The following is a 25710-nucleotide window of genomic DNA, read 5'->3' on the forward strand; positions in this document are numbered from 1 at the left end:
ATAATCATACTGCTTCATATGTGAACGGATGAAACTCTCTCTCTCCCCTTGGACTGTGGACTTTCATCTCAAGAATGTAAGAAAATGCTTTAAGATTTAAGATTTATTACCAATATCTGTAGAAAATTAAATCAAACTCTTGTGTCTCTATCAGGCTGTTTTCGGGAATTATGTCTCGGCAAAAGCAGAATTTGCTGTGGCTGATGATCGTCTATTGTGCTTCAGGCCAGATAAGTATGTCACTTTAAAAAATTTAAATAAAAACCAAATCACATTATATGATTTTGTTTAAAACAACATTATGACTGTAAATGTGTCATTGTTATAAATTATCATTGTTATACATTATTACATAATAGCGTTTTAATGTTGTCTTTGTGCAGGCTACTCAAAAAAAATTATAGTTGGTGACAATTTGACAGATTCATGTTTCTGGGAATCAAGTAAATCAGGTAGATGTGAAATATACACGGCTAACGTGACTGTAGGAATACTGTACATTTATTAGCTGAATGTTCTTGTGACGACTGACAGATCAAGTTCCAAACTCACTATTTTGATTTATTTTATTATTACAGGTATTATACGGTTATGTCCACCAGCTTGTGATACAGTGATAAATAATTTTTGCACAATGCAAAAAAAATTTGTAGGTAAGAACATGTGTGTATTTTATCTTTTAACTGTTTGAAAGTTCAAAACTCTTCAGAAAGTATTTTTTTTATAATGATCAAATATTCTCCCTTGTTTCCAGGAAAGTGCAGAAAAAAAGACAAAATGAGCAGTTTCAAAATAACAAATAATGGGGGGGATTATGAAATAATCCTGAATGAGTCGTGTAAAGACATAGAGCTGTGGTTTTTACCAAATTATTTGAAATGTCAAATCATAAAATCAGGTGCGTGTCATCCTAAATTAAATGAACACACACAGACAAATCATAAGTACAAATGCATTTTTCAGAAATCAGTGCTGTCCTAATTGATCATTGTTATCAGTGATGATGATGTTACCACTGTTGGTCAATCAATGCAAACCAAAATTCAATTCAAACAGTTTGTCTTAGGTCTGTTAGGTGTGACTATTTTAGACTAGTCATATTTAATGAGATTTATAATTTTGCTGGATTTGCTTTTGTTGTATTATTAGCACACCCGGAGACATGCAAATGTAACAACCAACTCTGCGCCACTGTCTGCACCTCAACTCGAAACCCAAACAAAGGTAAGATTTTGTCCACTTTTAATTTATATAGCGCCTTACCAAAAACCAATGGTTACTTTACAAAGATAGGTTAGAGGAACAGATTCAAATACAAATCCATAACAAAGCGCAATACGCATACCAAGGCCTGAAGAGTAATATACAGATGTCACTAACAAAGTTAGGTTAGGGATACAAACAGGACTGAGGAATGCAAATAAATAGAGATATACAAACAAATGAAATAACCATAACAAGTGTCATGATCTCAGCCTGTCTCTTGTGTGAGGACCTTTGTGTTATTTCTGTTATTTCTTGTGCCATGTTTTGTACTTCTTTGTAGTTTTTAATGTTAATTAGTCTCCCCAGGTGAGTCTTGGTTATTCTCGTGTGTTCCCTTGATAATTTACCACTGCCCCCTTGTTAGCTTGTTAGCCAGGGCTCTACGCTAACATTTTTCTTCCAAATTCACAGACAAACATTTAGGAGCACTTTCTGATCAATACCACACATTCCAATTATAGCCTTCCCATTACAGGATGATGGGGGGGGGGGGGGTGTATAAAATTATACCTACTAAAATAGGTATAATTGTAAAGCTTAGAATCTCAGCTTTACAATGCAACTATCCATTTTGGGATATTCTAAACGAGCGCTGAGTTATTCATCTAAAACGCAGTGTACCGCCCGCAGGCGCCATCTAGCTGTCATAATTTACAAATCATAATTTATGGAGGGGGGGGGGTGAATTATTATTATTATGTTCTGCAATGTGTCAATCGCATCATACAGCTCAGATAGTCATGTGTCATATGTAATTTGAAAGGTCTCATGGAGCAGAATACAACAAGCCTAATTGTTTTGGGCTTTAACTAAACTTTTAGCGAGTTTTTGTAAGTTAAATAATGCAAGACCCATATGTAAATAAGATACTGATGCAGCATTCACGTGGCGTTTTTCACTTGTAACTTCATGAAACGTGGAAAATGGCACATTATTTACAGCAGATTCTCAAGGTTAAAAAGAGTCAACATAATATGTCTTTGAGATCTATAGATATTCCTCGTTGAAGTATGACACACAAAAAACAGCACAGAAGCACATGAGCGGAGTACAAAAATAAGAGTATAATATACAGTAAACATGCTATCGTTGTTCTAAAGTCGCGTTTATGCTTGTAACTTGTAACCGATCGTTAAACATGACACATCGTTATTTACAGCAGATTCTTACGATTAAAAAGAGACCAAGGACACCATAATCCTTCACTAGAATCATAAGTTATCACTTATGGAGTTATGTACATGCAACCTGACAGGAGCACATGCTATTTTTGCACTAAAGTCGCGCTTATGCTTGTAACTTCATGAAACATTCTCCGACCATTAAACATGACACATCCTTATGTACAGCAGATTCTCACGATTAAAAAGAGACCAAGGACACCATAATCCGTCAATTGGATCATAAGTTATCACTTATGGAATTAGAACATTACAACCTAACAGGCGCACATACTCTAAATAAGCTATTGTTGCACTAACGTCGCGCTTATGCTTCTAACTTCGTGAAACGTTCTCTGACCGTTAAACATGACACATCCTTATTTACAGCAGATTCTCACGATTAAAAAGAGATCAAGGACACCATAATCCGTCACTCAGATCATAAGTTATCACTTATGGAATTATTACACAGTATAGCTTGACAGAAGCACATATACGCTAATAAACAGTAGCTTTAAAGTCACGTTTACGCCTGTAACTTCATGAAAAATGCTCAGATCGTTGAAAATGGCACATCAGTACTTACAGTTGATGCTCCCGATTAAAATGAGTCAAAAATCAACATAATCCGTTGCGCCGATCACGAGATATTCCTCACAGATTCTGTGTTGATCAGTGCAGTTTTGAAGAATATGGCTATTTATGTTATATAGCAGCTAGGGGGCGCCCGCGGGTGGTACACTCCGGTTTAGATGAATAACTCAGCGCTCGTTTTAAATTTATTAAAAAAGGATAGATGCATTGGAAAGCTGAGATTCTATGCTTTAAAATTATATCCATTATGATACTGAGTTTGTGCATAATGAAGTTAGAGTGTGCTGTTTTAATGAGCAGTGAATGTTGAACGACAGTAATCTGGGGCCGTCTGTGATCTTTGACTGCAAAGCGGTTGGTAAAAGGCACCCTCACCTCAGAGATCATGTTTATGACCTCCCAGGTATGAGAAGGAATGAGAGTATCGATGTGATCTTGTAAGATTTAGGATCTATATTCCGGGCTGACCATTATAGACCAATATACTATTTTTGGGCTCCTAGTAGAAGTTGCCCTCGCCTCAGAGATCGTGTTTATGACCTCCCGGGTAAGACGTGAATGTTTCCGTCGAGGGGCCATAGATGGAGGCTCCACAATTGGGGATGCCAAATTGTCCCTCCGGCATGGGAAAGGAGGTTCTACCTCAATGGGATTGGCCATAGGGCGGCTGATAGCAGCTGAACCATCCCCAGGATCCATGGCTGGTTCTGGGGAAGGCATAAAGGTGCAGAGAGGTCCATTTGTGGGCTAAGGCATCTTTTTCCTTTGAGAAAAACATTGAGCAGCGGAAGTTCTCTTTCGGTGCAAAGAGATCTTTTTAATTCTATATTAAAAAGAATCTTAACTGTGCCGAAGCACAACTAACAGTTTAGATTAGATTAGATTAGATTAGATTCAACTTTATTGTCATTACACAAGTACAAGTACAAGGCAACGAAATGCAGTTTAGGTCTAACCAGAAGTGCAATAGCAGCAAGTGCAGGATATATACAATGGTTGCGTAAGTGCAGGACATAAAAATGTTCTGAATATATATAAATATGTATAAGTAGAGAGATGGTTATTACTATAAGTAGAACTGAATTTACAGATGAATATATACAGTGAATAAATATACAGATGGCTATTACTATAAACAGAATTTAAAGGTGAATATGTACTATGAATAAATATACAGATGGCTATTACTATAAACAGAATTTACAGGTGAATATGTACTATGAATATAATATACAGATGGCTATTACTATAAACAGAATTTACAGGTGACTATGTACTATGAATAAATATACAGACGGTTATTACTTGAACAGAATTTTACAGTTAGAGGTATACAATAATATGTTAGGCTAATATGAGGAATATAGCAGTGGATTAAGTTAGTACAATAAATTATGGACAGAGCTATCCGAAAGAAAGTGTAAAAGTGCAGTGGAAAGTGGTTGCATATTCCAGTTAGAAGTACGGTGCAAAATGCAAATGTAAACATTGTTACTGTAAATACAGTCGGCAGTGCAGATGAGCATAATCCAGTTACGGAATGGTGGTGCAGAATGCATAAGTAAACAGTTGTTACTGTAATAAACAATCGGTAGTGCAAATAACAAAGTGAAGGCAGATGTGAGGTAGGAGAGTTATCAGTTTATGAGGGAAGTGGATCAACGGGGGTTTGAGTTCAATAAAGAGACAGCTCTGGGGAAAAAACTGTTCTTTAGTCTGCTGGTCCTGGTCCGGTGGATCCTGAAACGCCTGCCGGAGGGCAGGAGAGAAAACAGTCTGTGGGCTGGGTGAGAGGAGTCCTTGAGGATGCTGCGAGCTCGATGCAGGCAGCGTTTCCTCTGGATGTGCTCGATGGCAGGCAGTGGAGTCCCTGTGATGCGCTGGGCAGTTTTCACCACCCGCTGCAGTGCCTTGCGCTCCGCAACAGAGCAGCTCCCATACCATACTGCCACACAGTTGGTCAGGATGCTTTCTATTGCGCAGCGGTAGAAGTTCACCAGGATAGCCGAGGAGAGCTGATTCTTCCTCAGTGTCCTCAGGAAGAAGAGGCGCTGGTGAGCCTTCTTGACCAGGCTGGAGGTGTTGGTCGTCCACGACATGTCCGCCGAGATGTGGGTCCCCAGGAACTTGAAACTGGAGACACGTTCAACAGCCATTCCATTTATGTGGATGGTGTCGTGTGTGCCTCTTGACTCCTTCCTGAAGTCCACAATGAGCTCCTTCGTTTTGGTGGTGTTGAGGAGCAGGTTATTATCAGCGCACCATGTGGCCAGGTGCTGGATCTCCTCCCTGTAGGCAGTCTCATCGTTGTTGCTGATGAGACCAATCACCGTAGTGTCGTCCGCAAACTTGACGATAGAATTAGATCCATACACAGGCTTGCAGTCGGCGGTGAAGAGGGAGTAGAGAAACGGACTTAGCACACAGCCCTGTGGTACACCAGTGTTAAGAGTGATGGATGTGGAGCAGGTGGATCCTGATCGAACATTCTGGGGTCTGTCAGTTAGGAAGTCCAAAATCCAGTTGCACATTGAAGTGTTGATGCCCAGGTCTCCAAGTTTGGCAATTAACTTGGATGGGATGACAGTGTTGAATGCTGAGCTGAAGTCAACAAACAGCATGCGTGCATAAGTGTTTTTACTGTCCAGATGGGTGAGCACAGAGTGCAGTGCCATGGAAACGGCATCCTCTGTGCTCCTATTGCTGCGGTAGGCAAACTGGTGTGAGTCCAATGTGGATGGTATAGAGTCTTTTAGGTGTTCCAGGACCAGCCGCTCAAAGCACTTCATGACGATGGGTGTGAGTGCTACAGGGCGGTAGTCATTAGGGCACCTCGGGCTGGAGTGTTTCGGCACTGGCACAATGGAAGTGCGTTTAAAGCATGATGGTACAGCTGCTTGGGCGAGAGACAGGTTGAAAATGTCTGTAAAAACCCCAGCGAGCTGCTCCGCACATGCCCTGAGCACACGTCCAGGGATGTTGTCTGGTCCAGCAGCCTTGTGCGCGCTGATCCGGCTCAGTGCCTTGCAGACATCTGTGGAGGAGAGTGTGATTGGTGGGTGGTCAGCTGAGGGTTTGAGCTTGGTGGCAGTTTCTCTGTTGTCTCTTTCAAAACGAGCATAAAAGTAATTTAGCTCATTCAGGAAGTTGACATCAGTGGCTGCGGGGGTGGAGTGGGGGGGTTTGTAGTCACTGATGGCCTGGATGCCCTGCCACATGCGTCGAGGGTCAGAGTTGGAAAAGTGACCCTCAATCTTAAGCTTGTAGCAGTGCTTGGCCTTTTTGATGCCCCTCTTCAGGTTTGCCCTGGATGCGCTGTAGGCTTGTGCATCTCCTGATCTGAAGGCAGTATTGCGTGACTTCAGCAGGAGTCGTACTTCCCTGTTCATCCAAGGCTTCTGATTTGGGTATGTGGTGATCTGTTTCTGGGTTGTAACACTGTCGATGGTGGTATTGATATGATCCAATACTGAGGAGGTGTAGGAGTCAATGTCCGTGTGAGCGCCACTGGTGGCTTGAGAAGCAAACATACTCCAGTCTGTGTTTAGAAACCTTTCCTGGAGTGTGGAGTCTGCCCCCGCAGGCCACACCTTGATGGTTTTCATTGATGGCTTCACGCGGTTGATGAGGGGTGAATATTTGGGTCTGAGAAACAAAGAGAGGTGGTCTGACTGTCCCAGGTGGGGGAGGGGTGTCGCAACGTAAGCTCCGGCCATGTTTGTGTAAACATGGTCTAAGGTTTTGTTTCCTCTGGTGTGGCAGGAAACATGCTGGTGAAACTTGGGTAGCACTGACTTTAAGTTTGAGTGATTAAAGTCACCTGCAACAATAAACGCAGCTTCCGGGTGATCAGTCTGTTGTTTACTGATGGCTGCGTGAAGTTCTTTCATAGCAAGCTTGGCATCAGCATCGGGTGGAATATAGGCTGCTGTGATAATAGTGGAGGTGAACTCCCGGGGTAGATAAAACGGTCTACATTTAACCATGAGAAACTCCAGGTTAGCTGAACAATGACTCCCAACAATAGCAGAGTTTGTGCACCAAGCTTTGTTAATATAAATGCACAATCCACCCCCTCTGCTCTTCCCGGAGCCATCTAATGTTCTATCCGCCCGGAGTGTGTGGCGTCCCGCTAGCTCGATAGCGGTGTCCGGTATTCCGCTGTTTAACCAGGTTTCCGTGAATATTAGGACGTTACAGTTCAAAAGTTTCTTACTGTGTGTGATGCTGAGTCGAATCTCCTCCATTTTGTTCACTAGCGACCGTACATTGGCAAGGAAAATGCTGGGTAAAGAGAGCCGATGAGGAGTAAGCGTTAGCTTAGCACGCGTTCCTCCACGTCTCCCCCGCCTTTGTTTACGATCACGCCGCCGTCTGCGTGCACTTCCGCCCGGCCGGGTAGAGTGCAGAGTCACCGGTGTCTTAGCGATCTCAGGAAGGAGTTGTAGATTGTCCATAAAACTGTCGGAAATTCGCAAACCAATATCCAAAAGCTCAGCGCGGGTGTACGATGTAAAGGCACAACTGTTCTGTGCGAACAGACCCGAGAAGAACAGGAAAAATACCGCAAAATTGCAGAATCTGGAGAGACGCTGAGCCTCGCGATCTACTCGCGCCGCCATCTTGGTCATTTACAATCCTGGTCAGAATTATAGGCACACTTGGCAAATATGAACAAAGAATCCTGTGAATTTTTTTTTGCATTATCATCATGTTGATAGACTCTTCAGTTTTCTCTAGGGTTCAAGTCAGGGGACTGAAATGGCCATGGCAGAAACTTCCTCTTGTGACCCATTTTTATGTTGATTTTGATGTTTGTTTTGGATCACTGTCCTGATGGAAGATCCAACCACAGCCCATTATAATATTTCTAGTAGAGGCGGTCAGGTTTTGATATTTTATCTGTTGGTATTTGATAGAATACATGATGCCATGTAATTGAACAAGATGTCTAGGACCTCCGGTAGAAAAATAGGCCTACAACATTAAAGATTCAGCGGTATATTTAATCGATCTGTTGGGTTTTCTATGCTTAATTACTTTCCCAATTGTCTGATGGCTATTCAATGCAGAAGTATTATTGCTTTTATTTCATACAGCTACAGTATTATTTGATAATTTGTTTAATTATTATGTTGTCATGGTCTCTCAAGGTTGTAAAGAAATCCCTACTGTTAAACCTAAGGAGATGTGTAAAAAAGCTACATATGACAAAGATACATGCAGTGGTAAGTCTGTGTCTTAAGATTTATAATATACTTTTTCATTAGTTGTTTCTTTTGCTGCATGTCATACATAAATATCAGCAGAATATAAAGTGACTTTATTTATGTGTGCTGAAGACATTATAGGAAGCAAATACATTCTGCGTTCAAACGGGACTAAATGGAAATGTGTGACCTGCGAAAAGACACCTTACATTCAAGCAAACAAAACTGCCAGTATTAAACCACCCAAGACAACTTACAATCTAACTTCAGATGCTGGTCTAGAAGACAAGGATGGCTTTATTGTTCCCTCAAATGCATCGTAAGTGTATTTTTTTTGTAATTGTACTTTTTAAAATTAAAAACTGTATTAGAGTGATTAAGCCCCTTTTGCAGTGTTGCCTTGGACAAACTGAAGTCTCTGGTGGAGCAGATGAAAAAAAACAACACAAACAGTTCAGCGATTGTGATGGGGGATATTATAGGTATTCTCCAAATACAAGCTGAGAACACAGAAACTGAAGACGCATGCTACTCTATAGAGCAGAACATGATATATGTAAGGCATGAGAAACATAAACACATGCCCATTTGAGTAAGACTCTTTATTTATCAATGATAATTCTTCTTTTCACAGATTCTTGACTGTCAAAGTGACCTGAGCACAGACTTTCCCTGGTCCTTAACGAGTTCCAGTGAAGCGTTTGATCAATCACGACTGGGAAACAATGGAAGTGCATTTGTTGGAATTTTACGGTTCAAAAACATGGGAAAGAAGGTAATGTTTTTAATTTCTTTAACAAATGTTTCTTGATCTATGTTATTCACCATGTTTATATTTGATTAATGATTGCTTTTATTCTTGTATGGCTTATTTAGAATGAAACTAAAAATTACACTGTTTTGAACGATGAGGTTTATGGAATAACGATGGGCGCCAATATCTCCAACCTTACCGACAATATAGAGATGTTCATTACACAGGAAGATCTGGGAATGAAGGTTTTGTTGTAAATCTTATTTCGTTATAATGACCAGACACTGTGAAAGCAAAATAATAATCAAACGTGTTCTTACAGGTCGGTGAGCCGTCCTGCAGTTCTTGGGATGGCAAAGGTAAATTCAGTTATGGCTGCATTGATTAGTTTCCATAAAGAGTTGGGAAACGTTTTTTATCCAAAACAGTGCACAACTCATAACTTTTATTTACGAAAAAATGGTTGTGGTGCACTGTGTGCTGCTTTGGTAGTAGGGACATTGTGATTTCCACGACAAGAATGGACAAATTGAAACATTTTTATTTTAAAAAACATAGTAAATGGAATCAGAAATGGAATCATTAGGCAGAATTAAAACCGGAAAATTTCTTATGGATTCCCAACCACCCTAACCACAAACCAACCCAATTTATTTTATATATTTAAATCGCTGATCTCTTTTCTTTGAAGGAAATCTTGAATGGACGACGTCTGGCTGTGAGACAGAAATAATTGACAATAACACCATAAAGTGCTCGTGTTCACATCTGACGTTCTTTGCAGTGCTGATGGTGAGAAGCTTAGAGTTTCATGAATTCCCCCATGACCCCATGAATTCAATATCAGAGTCCATTAGTCCACGTCTATATGCTAATGAACGTGTACAAGATGACTAAAGAAACTTAACAGATATATGCATTTAAAATTTAAAGATCTGATTCTTGCTAACAAATAACTAAGGGTTTGAAATTGGTTGTTTCTGTTGTGTTTTCTCTGATCTCAGTTTCCTCCAGATGTAAATCCAAACACAACAGAACAGTATGTGGAATCATTGAGCTTCATCTCTTCTATCGGCTGCGGCATCTCCATGTTTTTTCTGTCCGTCGCTCTGTTCATGCATTTCCTCTTACGGTAGAGTATCTTAAAATATAACAGTTACTGTAAGCCTTTTGTTCATCTTTTGGATAAAAGCGTCTGCTAGGTGCATAAATGCATTTTACAAATACAGTTTGTTTTCATATTTGAACAGGAAAGCCAAATCAAACCAGGCGACGAAGATCTTGATGAACATGTTTGTGGCTTTGTTTCTCCTGAATTTCTCCTTTTTGTCAAACGAGAGCGTGGCCAACACAGAAGACAAGGCTGCGTGCGTCTTCATAGCGCTGCTCATGCATTACTCCATGCTGGCTACATTCACCTGGTTCTTCATTCAGGCTCTTCATATGTACTTATGGCTCATCAGACAGAACGTCGCCATCACAAACTACATGAGGAAGATCATTGTGTTTGGCTGGAGTGAGTTATATGAACAAAACACCTATTATACTGTTGCCTTAAGAAATACTTTTTTAAACAAAAACCAAGTCAGACTGTAAACTCTGAAGAAAATATACTGCACACTAGTCTTATGAACGACTGTCATGATACTTTTATGATGTTTTTGACCTTTACTCAAGCAGCTTGTCTTCATTACGTGGTACTCCAATATGAATTTTAGTACTTAAAGTACATTAAGTTAAATTTAATTAATATAGGAAATGTTTCCTTGGAAGGTAGCTGAAATAAAAAAATAAATAAAATAAAAATATTTTAAGTTAAAGTTTATTTTATTTAAAGTAATGAAAATATTCTGTGTTTTTTTCAGCGTTTCCGGCTCCGATAGTCGTGGTTGTTGTTTCAATAGGAGGATATAAAACAGTGATTATAAACGCAACGTCCGGAAAAACCACACGAATGTAAGTTGTTAAATTTCGGTCCGTCACTCCGAGTTACGTCAATAACTGACAGAATAGGGGTTTTGCTTAGAAGCATATCACCTTCGAGTATTAGAAAATGAACCAATGGTATGTTAAATACCATGGGTCTGTGGAATTTGCTCCGCGAACTCCGCCCACCTGAATGGGTATATAAGGAGCCACGAGTGCAATCTCGCATCATGTTTCTGCTTCGGAGCCGAAGTGTTTATGTGATTCTCTTTGCCTTCATTTGAGCAACGAGTTCCTCTCTCCAGCGGTGTTGGTGTGAAGGCACATTGCGATGCTTAGATCAAGACTCAATGGAGGTAGAGTCCCCTCTGCCACACCCCAATCTATTTCCTCCTCACGAGGGAATACTTTGACTGGTGACCAGGGTGATCCGAGTGTTATGAGGTGGAACAACCTGACGAGTCTTCCTCGGGCCATGCCCCCCTCTGCACCGCAAGCTGTGGAGCTTCGGGATGAGCCTGGTTCCTCTCGAGGACCCAGCGTTTCATTTGGGGCTCCAGATGATGCCATGTCGCTCACAGCATCACAAGGCGGGCTTGAGTTTTCTGAAGATGAGGATTCGGCTGCGCTGTCTCCTTCGGGGGTGCCAGAGTTGCCCGAGTGGCATCCTCTGTCCTCTCCCGAGCTCTCAAGGCTGGACGATTGGTTCCTGGGGGCGGCGCGTCACTAGGTCACCAGGTCGTCGAAGTCTCCTTTGACTTTTCGTGGCCCGGCGGCTTCCACCGCCTTCTCTGCCATTGATGGCGAGTTGGCCAAAGGGTACACTGGGGTCCCCCCGGTGGAATTCTCTGTTGCAATGCAACTGTGTCCGCAGAGAGCTTCCACCTGGCACGGTGACCCTAAGCACCCCTCCAAGGCCCGCAGGTTCTCTTCCACTCTCATGAGAAAAAAAATTCTACAGAGCCGCCTCAACCATGCATGCCATTGTCATCCTTCAAGTCCATCAGGCGAAGGTGCTCAGGGACATGCACGAGGGCAGAACTTACCTAGGGCTGATGAACAAACTGCACACTGCTATTGACCTTGCCCTACGGGCAACGAAGTTCCCACATGTGTGGTCCAGGAACGCCATTTATGGCTCAACCTGACCGATATGTGGGAGGCTGAGAGAACCCGTTTCCTCAACTCCCCCATATCCCAGGCTGGGCTCTTCTGCGGTGCGGTCGAGGACTTTGCCCAACAGTTCTTGGCCACCCAGAAGCAGAGTGAGGCGATCAAGCACATCCAGTCTGCTTCCTGCCGAGGCCGCCCTCCTCCAGCTCCCGCTCGGCCCAAGCAGCAGACTTTACACAGGCCGAAGCGCTAAGGAGGTTGCAGGAAGGCGGCACAGCCCATCTCCGCCCCTCAGCCTGCCAAACGCCAGGCCAAGCAGCGCTCCTGAGATGACCAGCTTGGAGTTAGGGCTCAGTTCTTCCCAGGAGATGGTAGCAGGACCAGGGGAGAATCTTTTGTTTTCCCTTCCCTGCCGCTGGCCTCCAGATTCTACAATATCCGTGTAGAGCCAGTGTCCTCTCAAGTACTCGCTCCCAGTGGCCAGTAGTGGAACCGGCTCGGTGTCATCGCTTGCTGCGCCATTTCACTCCACGGACCGGATAACTAAGTTTTTTTTCTAAGTTTACTAAGGTGAGTTTCTGAGTAAGCCCTGAGTTCCTCCAGCACTGTTGATGTCGACACTAGAGTGCATGCCTGATCGGTCAGCCCTTGTGTTAGGCTAAGGGCCTCCATGTGCATGGTTCCCCCTCTGGGCAAGCCCCACATGTGTATTTCCACGGTACATATATCTCAGAGTGTTCCATATGCATCCTGTACTTGGGTCATATGATTATTCCTAAGTCCTCCCTACGGGCAGGCATTGTGTTGCATATTTCCACGTGGGATATGCTTCCCAGTGTACCTTGGTATTCAGCATTGAGTCTAGCCCTTCATTCATGCTAATCTCACGGCAGGGTGCTCAAATCAGTGCAGGACGCTGGAAGACAGCCGTTGTGGCGAGATTAGATTGGTAGGGATGGAATGATACCGGTTTCACAGTAAACCACGATAAAATGTACTGACGGTTAGTAATATCGTTTAAAATTTAATTATCATTAAAGCCGTGTGTGATTATCACGATTTTGAAAACTTGCGGTAAATCCTGTCCATTCAGCGTCAGTCTGGTGCAGGCGGAGCGGCGCAACGTTTTTTGAATGAGAAGAAATGGCAGAAGGCAGTGACAGCGCCGGGAGATTTTTCAGCCTTCTAATCTGAGGTGTGGTCATATTTTTGATTTTACAAAAGTCCCGAGGGAAACTTAATCGAAGATGATCACCCTGTCTGCAGAACATGCAAGAAGAAAGTCGCTGTAATAGGGGGAAACACTTCAAATCTACGAACGCAAGGCAAGTGGACTTTGACCTCAATAACAAAACTACTTCTGGGAAATAATAAAATGAGTTTGAGCCAAAGACGAACGAACAAGTTCAGACAAGACTTGGGTGGCGTTTAAGGGATAATAATCAGGGCTCGCCATTTGCGGGTGTATTTCGACTGTGGCATGTACTACAGTCACTCCCACTAGCCACTATGGCAGTTGAACTTATTATAGTCTTCTCAAAAGCCATCTGTTATAATCGCGTTGTGCATTATAACCAATCACACGTGTTTCTATTGAGTTAATGAATGCAATGTCTGATAATCAGAGGCGTTCAGATTAGCCAGAGTTTTGTTCAGAGCGCGCTCTCATTGAAATATGCACTCAAAGCAGGAAATATGCAATGTACGCAGGAAATTCATTCATCATATGGTGGTTGACTGTTTTTGTTCTATTTCAGCAGCGAAAATAGTTTTTAAACAAACATAGCAGAACCACAGCGCATCTGATATGACTGGCATAATGTTGGCTTGATGTGCGATATTCGCAAATTTAGGCACTGTCTCTAAAGTACAACATTGATATACACGTTTCTAACTTCAATAGCATTTGAAGAGAATGACTTACAGTCTTAAAACTGACTGTAAAGTGTTCATCTAGGTGTCAGGTATGATGCACATACATATAACCAACAACAAAATTTGTTTTCAGTATGTGCATCAGTTCTTTTCGAACACTTTCATCTCATTTGAACAAAACCGTGATAATATTGATAACTGTGGTAATTTGGGTCACTATAATTGTGATGTGAAATTTCCATACCGTTTCATGCCTAATTGGGACCCCCATTCCATCAGTCACTGACGTAACTCGGAATTACTGACTGAAAGGGAACATCACAGTTACGCATGTAACCCTCGCTCCCTGAAGAAAGGGAACGGAGATGTTATGTCCCCATGCCACAACCGCTGTACCGCTGAGACAGTACAGCGTAACCTCAGCAGGTAACAATGCGAGATTGCACTCGCAGCTCCTTATATACTCACGCAATGCAATGCAATGCAATGCAAATTCCGCAGACTCCAGGTATTTTCCATACCATTGGCTCATTTTCTACTTTCTGCTTCTAAGTGAAACCCCCATTCCGTCAGTCACTGACGTAACGTCTCTATTCCCTTCCTTCAGGGAACGAGGGTTACATACGTAACCGAGATGTTCTGATGTCACAAATATATGAATTAATGAAGATCCTAATGTTGTTTTGGAGTCTCCTACAAAAGGTTCACATGCATCCAAGGTCATAGAACACTGCATAAAGAAATTATTCACAGCGATTTATTTTGTCCACATTTTATTTCCACATGTTACAGCTTTATTCCAAAATGGATTCAATTAATTATTTTCCTCAATAATTCCTCAAAACAATACCCCATAATGACAACATGAAAGAAGATAGTTTGAAATCTTTGCAAATGTATTAAAAATAAAACAACAAAGAAAAATCACAAGTAAGTATTCACAGTCTCAAGTCATTTTGAGTTTAATGCTAAAAGCTTGGCACACCTATTTTTGGCCAGTTTCTCCCATTCTTCTTTGCAGGACCTCTCAAGCTCCTCAGGTTGGATGGAGAGTGTCGGTGTACAGCCATGTCTCAGAGGTCAACAGACAATTCCTTGGCCTTCATGGCTTGGTTTGTGCTCATGCACTGTTAACTGTGGGACCTTATACAGACAGATGTGCCTTTCAAAATTATGTCTAATCAACTGAATTTTCCACAGGTGGACTACAATCAAGTTGTAGCAACATATCAAGGATGATCAGTGAAAACAGGATGCACCTGAACTCAAAGTGTCATGGCAAAGGCTGTGAATACTTGTGTACATGTGGTTTTTTAGTTTTAACACATTTGCAAAGATTTCAAACAAACTTCGTTTACATTGTCATTATGGGGTATTGTTTGAGGAATTTTGAGGAAAATAATGAATTTAATCCAATTTGGAAGAAGGCTGTAACATAAAATGTGGAAAAAGTAAATCGCCGTGGATACTTTCCGGATGCATTGTATAGCCGCAAAGCCGCGAAGACGGATCTTTTTTTATGACATCAGGGAGCGAGGACAGGAGCGTGGAACGGGAAATTGTGAACCCGGAGCGGAGCTGGAGCGGAGTGATTATTGAACGCTTAGAGCGTGGAGGAGAAATTGTTGCCGCTCCCCTCCGTTCACATACTCTGGCAGGAAGTGAGACTGGAATTACTGATGACGCTTTTCAGGCAGTTCAGAATCGCTTTCTTTTAGGAGACAAAAACACCATTTATCTGCAATTTGATCTATGAAATTTTACTTTCACAAACAGCTCTATTACACTCTACATGAAAGGTAACATCTGAAAAAGCATAATTGAGGCACTTTAAGTGTCCTCTGATTGTCTTAATTATATTTTATTCTTCTAATTGTAGGTGCTGGATTACAGATCTATATATATATTCGATTAGTCGATTAATCTAATGATTATTTTTTCCGATTAGTCGACTAATCTAACGATTATTTTTCCAGATTCATCTGATGATTCTTTCTTTTCGATGATTGTATTTCAAAGATGGTAGTGAATTTGTATATTATTTTAACATGAAATCAATGAATGATGACAATATTAATTCTATTTCAGGAAGGGTAGTGTACTTAAGCCATTTTATAATGAAATATATGAACACAAGAAGCATTTTAAACATTATGTATAACTAATGATACTATTCATCATAAAATGTAAACAGAGTAGGCATAATTAGGAAATGTTGTTTACTATAATAGTTGAGTATGATTTACTTATTGATTTGTCAATAGTAAACGAAAATGTACTTGTATTTATCTGCAAAAGGTTCACATACAGGAGCTTTCAGATAGTGTTAATGTATAAGTAGTCGTCTATTTTGAAGATATACATGTGCATAAACAACGACTAAAGCTGCCAGAAGTTTTTGCTCAAACTTCAAAGACACGTTTAAATGATTAAAACTAGAGGCATATCTTAACTTTAATGTTACTTTAATCATGTAAACTTCCTATATACAGCATGTTATTATGCATATGTGTTTGGGACAGAGGGGAATCCGGTCGCATTTGAAGCAGATATATGCTGTCCATAATAAATAAAAGCACGAGACGTACTGGGGTCGGAGAAGAACACCAGAAAATGTGACAGAATGGACAATATTCGTCTGTATTTGCAATACACATGCCACGGTTCAGCTGCGCGAGACGAACATTGGCAGTCTGAAAGCCCGACGGGCGCGCACGGCTCCCGCTCTCCACGCGCACAGCTTCTGCTCTGCCACCGCGTGCAGTGTGAAACCGCCGTTACAGAGCGAACCAAGCACAGCTTTACTCGGCTTCTGTTTAAAGTACTCCCACACTTTTGAATGTCGCGGTCTGACTTTATATGAGAAATTATCATTTTCACTATGCCCGGGAGCAGAAGCCGCCATTATTTGAGGGTGGCAGAATTAGTAGAAATAATTTTCAGTTTTTTTTTTCTTCAGGGTTTTTCCTCTTCCTGTATTACTACTACATTCACAAAGATGTAGAAGGTCATTTCTCTGATGATCCAGAAAAGTCCAACTCCACCACAACCATCGTTCAATCCAGAATTAATGCCATGGAAAATGTTTATAATGAGCCGAATTAAGACAGAATGTTGTCTCTCAGCTGATAAGTCAACAGTAGAAGGTCAGAATATTAGTCGTGATTAATATGCTGTACAGTTTAATATGTGTGTTTAATAATAATATGCATCTAATATGCTGTACGGTGAGGGGATATAACTCATAATGGGTTCATAAGTGGGATCATAAGTTAAGATATTTTAACACATTCTTTACAAGTTGTATATTTTCTCATATATGTAAGTTCAGGGTAATTGTAACCCTTGTTATGAAATATATATTGTTTGACTGAATTTTGGATGTTTGAATTGTGCAATGAACATCGTTTCATTCTTGATGTAGGCTATTAGTTGTATTTCTGACACCTAAACAAATGATATTGCTTCTTTTATACAGTACATTATATTCAATATTATGATTTAGTCTTTCTACATATAAATATATCAATAGTAGGCTACTATATATGTTTCTTATTGTGGGCAGTGGTGGATAAAGAACTCAAAAGCCATAATTGAGTAAAATTATAGATCTTGCCAGAAAATGATTTTGGTAGAAGTTACAGTCACTGTGTAGAATATTACTTGAGTAAAAGTTTTAAAGTATGTGATATTTACTGTACTTAAGTTTTTCCATATGAAATGTACTTAAGTATTTTTAAGTAAAAATACAAGTAAATGCAAAACACAAAAGGAGCAAATAAATGTTTTAAAAATTGTTCTATAGATTAGATTAGATTCAACCGTTTGAGCAGAATGATTGTATTCAGTTTTAACCGTTTCTTCCATTTTGTTTTCTTTTAATAAAAAAATGGCAAACTGTTTATTGTAAGTTTTAAATATAAAAAAAAAATTAATATATTATACCTTGATCATTCATGTTAAAGGGGTGGTAAACCACGATTTCACTTTTCTAGCTTTAGCTAGTGTGTAATGTTGCTGTTTGAGCATAAACAACATCTGCAAAGTTACAACGTTCAAAGTTTAAAGCAAAGGGAGATATTTGCTTTTAACCCTTAATCGTCCCTCAAGTAGGGTTTACGTTTGAGTCCCTTGGGGTCAGATAGACCCCAGACTTTTACAGAGCGATTGCATAAGGAAGTATAATTTTTTTACATGGAAAACTATATATCATTTGTTTTATATACTTCTCAACTATACATTTATGCTGTGTTTCTGTGGGTATTTGGTAGTTTTTTACCTATTTACTGCACAAATACTTAACTATGTCTTAAATTGGCTCATTAAAATTATTTTTTTTATGAAAAAAATCACTTGAATGATGATCTTAAATAAATATAAATAGTTTTTGGACATTGCTCTATGTGTTAGGGATAGAATACCGCCATCTGTAGGTTTGTGGAAAAACTTTAGGAATTATAGTTAAAGAGAAAGAGAGTGCAATGACCACATTATCCACTAGAGGTCCATAGGGAAGTTATGCAAAAGTTAAGCTGCCTTTCATCTTTCTTTTATTTTTATTTTTTTACATTTCTTAATTTTTTTTTTACACACCTTTAGAACAACCAAATCAAGCCCAGATTTGTTTTTGTGCATGTTTAGATAGATTATTTAGGAAAAGTCACAGAGTCTCATGGCCCTGAGATGAAGGGAACACTTTTAAAAAATGGAGGAAAAGTCCATTGGGGTCAGCTGGACCCCAAGGGACGATTAAGGGTTAAATAAATCAATTTCTAAGGACTACAGCAAACGGCCAGTAGGGACTACAGACATTCCTCCAGGGTTGGTGACATCACCAGCCCAATATTTACATAAACCCCTCCTCCGAGAATATTAAATAAGGGGGGGAGAGGCCATTTTGTATCGCCGCTGGGAAGCGTTGTTGTGGTTAGTAGGCTGGAGTGTTGTTTCCGCAATGCCGTCGAAACACTGTTATTTTCATCCGGATTGCAGGTCCACTTTGTTCAGCCTTCCTAGGGACGGGGGTGCGATGCAGTGCGTTTAACATACAACATGTTATATGCATGTGTGTATGAGACAGAAGGGAACAGGTCAAATTTGCAGCAGATATATGCTGCCCATCATAAATCAAAGCACGAGACAGACAGGGGTCGGAGGAGAAGACCGGAAAATGTGACATAATGGACAATTTTCGTCTGTATTTGCAATACACGAGCCGCGGTTCAGCTGCGCGAGACAAACACTGCCAGTGTGAAAGTACAACGGGAGCGCGCGGCTCCCGCTCCACATTTCACGGAGGAAAGCTTCCACAATCTTTGCGAGTTCAATGCAGGATTCGCACAACGGCTTGTCCTGAAAGATGGATTTAAAAACAGAAGCTGTTTACGGGCCACAACCTGTAAGTATGATTTATTTTTCGTCTATGTGTTTTCCTGTAATAGTTCGTATTGTTAATTGTACGTTGTAGCAAGGAAGTACACAGATGACAATGCTGTTCTGCAAACCAGTTTGTTAAATGCTCATTCATACTTAATGTTATCCGACAAACACCTAAGGTTACAAACTTATTTTTAAATCTCAACGAACTAAAGCGAACTTGGCATTAGTGTAAATTATTCTTTGATTAGAGCTTTTATGTATTGTTTATCTACAGACATGCTAAACATGGTTCTCTGTTTGATTTGGCTACTATAGTAAAGCCAATGTTTAGTGTTCGTTTTGGGTTAATAGTTCTTGCGACAGATATTTGGCTATAATCGTTCTAAAAATACAAAAATAACAGTGCCATTCAGTAGCGATCACTATAGATCCGCAGTCTTTACTCTTGAGGACTGAACAGGTTCTGCTCGATCATCTTCACCAAAATTGTCTGGGTCTGATTCGGGCTCAAATTGGTATGGTTTTATTGACGCCATTGTTTCTAATACTACCCAAAGCACAGTCTACCGGTAAAGGTAAGGGTGTGACGTTTTTCAGACAAACGTGCACTAGGCAGTTAGCGAATCACAACACACTGGGCCAGCTAACCGATCAGAGCCCATTGCGTATTTTTGAGGGACTGGCTTCATAGAACCCGGAAACCATCAGACCGTTTTTACAAGGAGGGACAGAGCAGTGTAGAATAAAGGTAAAACATATGACATTTTTTAAAAAGGAAGCATGAACACGATACAGTGCACCCCACAAACACAATCAAGCATTCAAAAGAATGTGTTTTACCACCCCTTTAATAAATAGTACAATAACTAATGTAAGAGACAACTTTCAAATGTATTAGTAAATGTTGATGAACAATACTTTTATAAACCTTAGTTAATGTTAAAAATGGACTCTTATTGTAAAATGGCCATCTTCACACAAAGTCATTGACACAGTATATGTATATTTCACACTTTATTTGCTTCTACTTTAGAAAACTTGATGATTATCTAATAAAAATATTTGACAATTAAATAAAACTGAAATCAAATGAGTTTCTGATTTGTTTATGTTTCTGTCGGCTGCATGAGGATACAGTTTTATTTCTCCTGTCTCTAGCTTCAAATATGCCACTTCGCTGCATAACGACTGCATAAAAGCCTCTAGATGGACATAAAATAATGCAAATAGGCTAGATGTAACAAACATGACATAAAAAATTTGGATCAGACTTGTGTGTGTTTTGTCACGTTGTTTTAACCACTTGAGGTACTAATGTTAGCATCTCAGCCTCAATGCATTAATACAGCATCTAGTCGACAAATGAATTACTTTATAGTAGGGATGAAACGGTATTGAAATTTCACATCACGATTATAGTGACCCAAATTATCACTGTTATCAATATTATCACGGTTTTGTTCAAACGAGATGAAAGTGTTCAAAAAGAACAGATGCACACACTTAAAACATTTCAACAAGTTTTATATTTGAAAATCAACAAACAACAAATAAATCAAACAGCTCTATGCACGTTTTTAAGCTAGATTCTATTCTATGAGATTTCCTTCCTTATAATGGCGTCATCAATAGAAAAGCAAAACGCATAAATATTAATAATTTGGTGTAAATATAATCTCTAATATTGTCTCTGTAAATATATTCTCAAGCACTATTCTCATCAGTGTTCAGCTGCATTTAAATCAGCATATTTTGTGTATGAGCCCAAATGATATCCTAGTGAAATAATGCATATCCATATTTTCATATGATTTGAGTTTATTTTATTAAATATCAAAAGGTGTGCATCATACCTGACACCTAGATGAACATTTTACAGTCAGTTTTATGACTGTCATTCTCTTCAAATGCTATCGAAGTTTGAAACGTGTATAACGTTACCAATGTTGTATGTAACTTTAGAGACGGTCCCTAAATTCGCCAACTTTATGGCAGTCATATCAGATGCGCTGTGGTTCTGCTGTGTTTGTTTGAATCTATTTTCGCTGCTGAAATAGAACAAAAACAGTCGACCACTGTATGATGAGTGAATCTCCTGCGTATATCGCACGTTTATCTCCGCTTTGAGTGCAGATTTCAGCGAGTGAGAGCGGCGCACGCTCTGAACATAACTCCGGCTAATCTGAACGCCTCTGATTATGAGACATTGCATTTATAGCAACACGTGTGGTTATAATGCACAACGCGATTATAACAGATGGCTTTTGAGAAGACTATAATAAGTTCAACCTCCAAAGTGATAGTGTGCAGCCGAAATAACGTTACACCCGCAAATTGCGTTGTTAATGTCAAGCCCTGATTATTATCCCTTAAATCTTGTCTGAACTTGTTCGTTCGCTTCACGTTATTATTTCCCAGACGTAGTTTTGGTACCGACGTCAAAGTCCACTTGCCTTGCGTTCGTAGTTTTGAAGTGTAGGTTTGAAGTAAACAGCGTTACGCGCTGCGCCTGCACCAGACACTGACTGGACAGGATTTACCGCGAGTTTTCAAAATCGTGATAATCACACGCGGTTTTAATGATAATTAAATTTTAAACGATATTACTAACCGTCAGTACATTTTATCGTGGTTTATCTTGAAACCGGTAATTGTTTCATCCCTACTTTATAGTGACAGAAGAACATGTACTGTAGTGTATAACATACAGTTTTTGAAGTGTGGCGCTCTATGCATCCTCACGTGTCAGTCGCTATAGCAACAGACGCAACACTGAAAATGAAATAAACCGCGCTTCTGTGAGCACTTGTTTGCACATGCTCGCTTGCAGTCTACCGAATTTATTTTGTAGTAAGTAATGAAAATGTTTTGGGGAAATGTATCAGAGTAAAAGTATACATTTTATGTCAGAAATATAGGAGTAAAAGTAAAAGTTGACAGAAATATAAAAACTAAATTAAAGTACAGATTCTTCAAAAAAAGTATTATTAAGTATTATATAAAGTATATTACGAAGTATTATTACTTTGTTATATTACACCACTGATTGTGGGTTTGTTTGTAGTAGTTATGTATTTGATATGATTGTGTAACACTAAAGGGCGCTGTGAGATATTAGAATGATTTATGAAGGATCATGTGACACTGAAGACGTGTGTATGTATATATATATATATATATATATATATATATATATATATATATATATATATATATATATATATATATATATATATATATATATATATATATATACATACCTACACCTTATTCTTGCTTAAAATCTTTTAAATAATATACTGTATATGAATGTATATGGAGTGTGATAAAAAGGTGACCTTGAAATTGTGGCGGGTGTGTGTGTGTGTGTGTGTGTGTGTGTGTGTGTGTGTGTGTGTGTGTGTGTGTGTGTGTGTGTGTGTGTGTGTGTGTGTGTGTGTGTGTGTGTGTGTTCGTGACTATTTAGCTCCGCCCACTGAAAATCAATTGCAATTGCACAGCTCTAGTTGGAGGGATTGAAAATCGCAGGGGCCCAGATAATCGTCACCATCTTTCTCCCCTCTAGCAATGGCTCTGTGTATGTACATAAAATTATGATCCTAAAAAGGACAAACTTTACTGAAATCTCTCAAAACAAATGACAAATATCTGTGATGATCGTTACTGAAGCCGTCTGTTATTGTGGGAGGATTGAATTGTCTGAATATTACTGATGTTAGATTTATTAAGCATCATAATCCATGTTTGAATATGTGCGTGTCAGGGCGCCAAACAATACTGAACCTCTTTTATAAAACAAATTTGCATCTTCAGAATGCAACTAAACTCACACGCTTGTGGAATCAGATATTTGCATGATCATTTGATAAAACAGATTTTTCACACACACACAGATTCACGCACATTGATGTGGAACATGTTTGGTTACTGGAAATGCAAGAAACGAACACACTGTCAGAATCAGCTAATGACTTCTGTATTATGTAATGAGGGTTTAATGCAGGGCCTGAATTTCGTTTTTAAAAATGGAGGGGGGGGGGGGGGGTCCCCCTTTGGTGATTCTTCGAGGGGGGGTCTTTTTTAGACAATTTTTTTAATTACATTTATCTCACCTAAATATTTGCTCACTCTTTGTATTTGTGTTTTTACAATGGGGTAATTTTGTTGCTTAAGTGGTTACACAACCCGCAAGGAGGCTTGATTTCAGTTACATTGAAAAAAGTAGAACACATAAATACAATAGAACAGATACAAATTAAACAAAGATATATGAAGATTTTTTTTTTGGGTAGGTCTAACACTAGTATTCAAAAATACAACAGAAACTGAATAAAGTAATCAAATGTAAAATAACAGTCTTTTAGTGCTGTATACATTAAATACATAGGCTAATTAATCGTGATTCCTTACAATTAAAACTATCTTTGGTTGTTTTATCAACATTAATGACAGACATGAATTAGGCTAATGTCACTTTAAGAGCTAGTGCACGGATCCATTATACTGTTTTCATTATACTATCACGTGCATATGAAATTTGTTTGGGGACGGCGTCATTGCTCCCCCGGCTGAAGTTTTGGGTGACAATGTGTCGTATAATGCTGGACAAAGTTTGTTTGTCTTTTCCTTGTCGTTAGTGGCATTTACAGCATGTCATTAACATACTCATCGTCTGTTTTGTGGACCCTAAACTGACTTTCGCATCTTGACTCTGGAATTTATGAATATTGTCGCTCGCTGGGGATTCTTCGCCGACCACGCTACGTCCATCGCTCTACCAGGCATTTACGCAATGAATATCGCACTACCACGCACTGTAGCTTGAAAAGTAGAGCGTGGCGCTAGTAACGCCAAGGTCATAGGTTTGATTCCCAGGGAAAGCAAGAACTGACAAAATGTAAAATGTGTACCTTGAATGCAATGTGAGTCGCTTTGGAAAAATTGGTCTGCCAAATGCATAGATGTAAATTTATTCTGTCTATCTGGACCAGTAGATCTGTTGTTCACAGGACTTCATCTTCAGGCCAGGGAGAATTGTCACCACTATGATGTTAAATCTGGTGTGTGCCTGTCACAGAACTTTTCACTACAAAATTGCCGTTCACTGACTGAAAAAGCCTCCCACTCAATGATACAATTACTGATAATCAACTGGACATGTTGCTTCTCACAGAAACCTTGCTTTCACCTGAACCTTCTTACTCCATCTGGTTATAAATATTTGTCTAAGCCACGTCTCTGTGGTAGGGGTGGTGGCCTAGCAGTGGTTTATCGTGATCTTATGAAAATTATCATGACTGAATTCCGTCCTCCCAAGTCTCTGTCAGATTTATTTTCTGAACTCAATGAACTACTACTACCAACCATGTTAAGCTGCTTGGTGATTTCAATATGCATTATAACACTGTCTGTTCAAATACCAGTGACATTACATTAACTTCATTGACATTAACAGTCTTGTACAACATGTTGAATTTCCTACTCACTGCTGTGGTCAAACGCTTGATCTTGTTTTCACTTCAGGAAAAAAATAACGTCTCTGGATCTCAAACTGGTAACTCTGATCATAAACTGATAACAGTTAGATTTGACTATCCTATTCCTGAACCTCTTCTCAAAACTACTATTAACTATTGCAATGTTAAATCTGTTGATCCTCTGTCATTCTGACTCCATTAATGCATCTTCTTTGAGTTCTTACTCTGATTTCTGTTGTCCTTCTGCTGTTCTCACTACTTACAACGCTGCCATCTCTGAAGCCTTAGACAATCACGCCCCTATGTTAACTAAGCTGGTACCTTCTTCTCATGCGTCACCTTGGTATACACCTGAGGTCCGACTGCTTAAACAAACTGGCAGATGTCTTGAGCGCCGATATAGGAAAAGTGGACTGGAGGTGGATTATCAAGATTTCTGTGCTCACCAGCTGAAATACAAGTCAGCTCTTAATGCCACATGTACAGAATATTACAATACCATAATTAACACTGCTAAAATGGCACAGTTTTTTAAATATCTGAATGTACACGCTTAACATCAGTCAATCAAGCATTAGACTATGTTATGATATTATGATAATCAAGCACTATTTAATGATAGAACTTTAGTAATTAGAACTAAAACTGTTGGTAAGCATGTATGAATGCATGTGTCATTTAACTGAACTTTGGACTGGTGGTGGTGCTTAAGACATTGTTGGTATTTCTGTAAAAAATAGATACTAGTAATTATGTTATATTATTAAAAGATAATAATAATAGGCCTACTACTTATTCTACTACTAATAACAATATACTGTACATTTCACTAAAGATTAATGAGCTGCTGGGTTCATGAATATTAATCACGTTGACAGCATTCGCTCAAACTGATTCGCTGAAATCAAAACAGGGACAGGAAAAGATGAGCGCCAGCCAATGAGATTGCCGTT

The 25710-nt window shown here is 39.6% G+C and overlaps 1 protein-coding gene across 1 annotated transcript; it reads left to right on the plus strand.

The window, feature by feature from the left end:
• On the plus strand, positions 1-17815 carry LOC307136297 (adhesion G protein-coupled receptor L3-like). Its single transcript, XM_079833193.1, has 17 exons — positions 1-76; positions 155-234; positions 384-452; positions 579-653; positions 755-898; positions 1150-1224; positions 8177-8251; positions 8366-8552; positions 8627-8789; positions 8868-9008; positions 9110-9232; positions 9310-9346; positions 9679-9779; positions 9992-10119; positions 10238-10503; positions 10853-10943; positions 16861-17815. Coding segments are annotated over exons 1-17 (1818 nt in total). The 5' UTR covers positions 1-74; the 3' UTR covers positions 16922-17815.
• Positions 17816-25710: the final 7895 nt, after the last annotated feature.

Source organism: Gobio gobio (assembly GCF_949357685.1).
Source record: "Gobio gobio genome assembly, chromosome: 13".
Classification (NCBI taxonomy): Eukaryota; Metazoa; Chordata; class Actinopteri; order Cypriniformes; family Gobionidae; genus Gobio; species Gobio gobio.

Excerpts from the sequence above, each read along its gene's own strand:
- LOC307136297 (XM_079833193.1), top strand. Across the intron at positions 9,780-9,991 it reads CGTTCTTTGCAGTGCTGATG|TTTCCTCCAGATGTAAATCC; the intron begins GTGAGAAGCTTA and ends CTCTGATCTCAG. Across the intron at positions 10,120-10,237 it reads TTCATGCATTTCCTCTTACG|GAAAGCCAAATCAAACCAGG; the intron begins GTAGAGTATCTT and ends ATATTTGAACAG.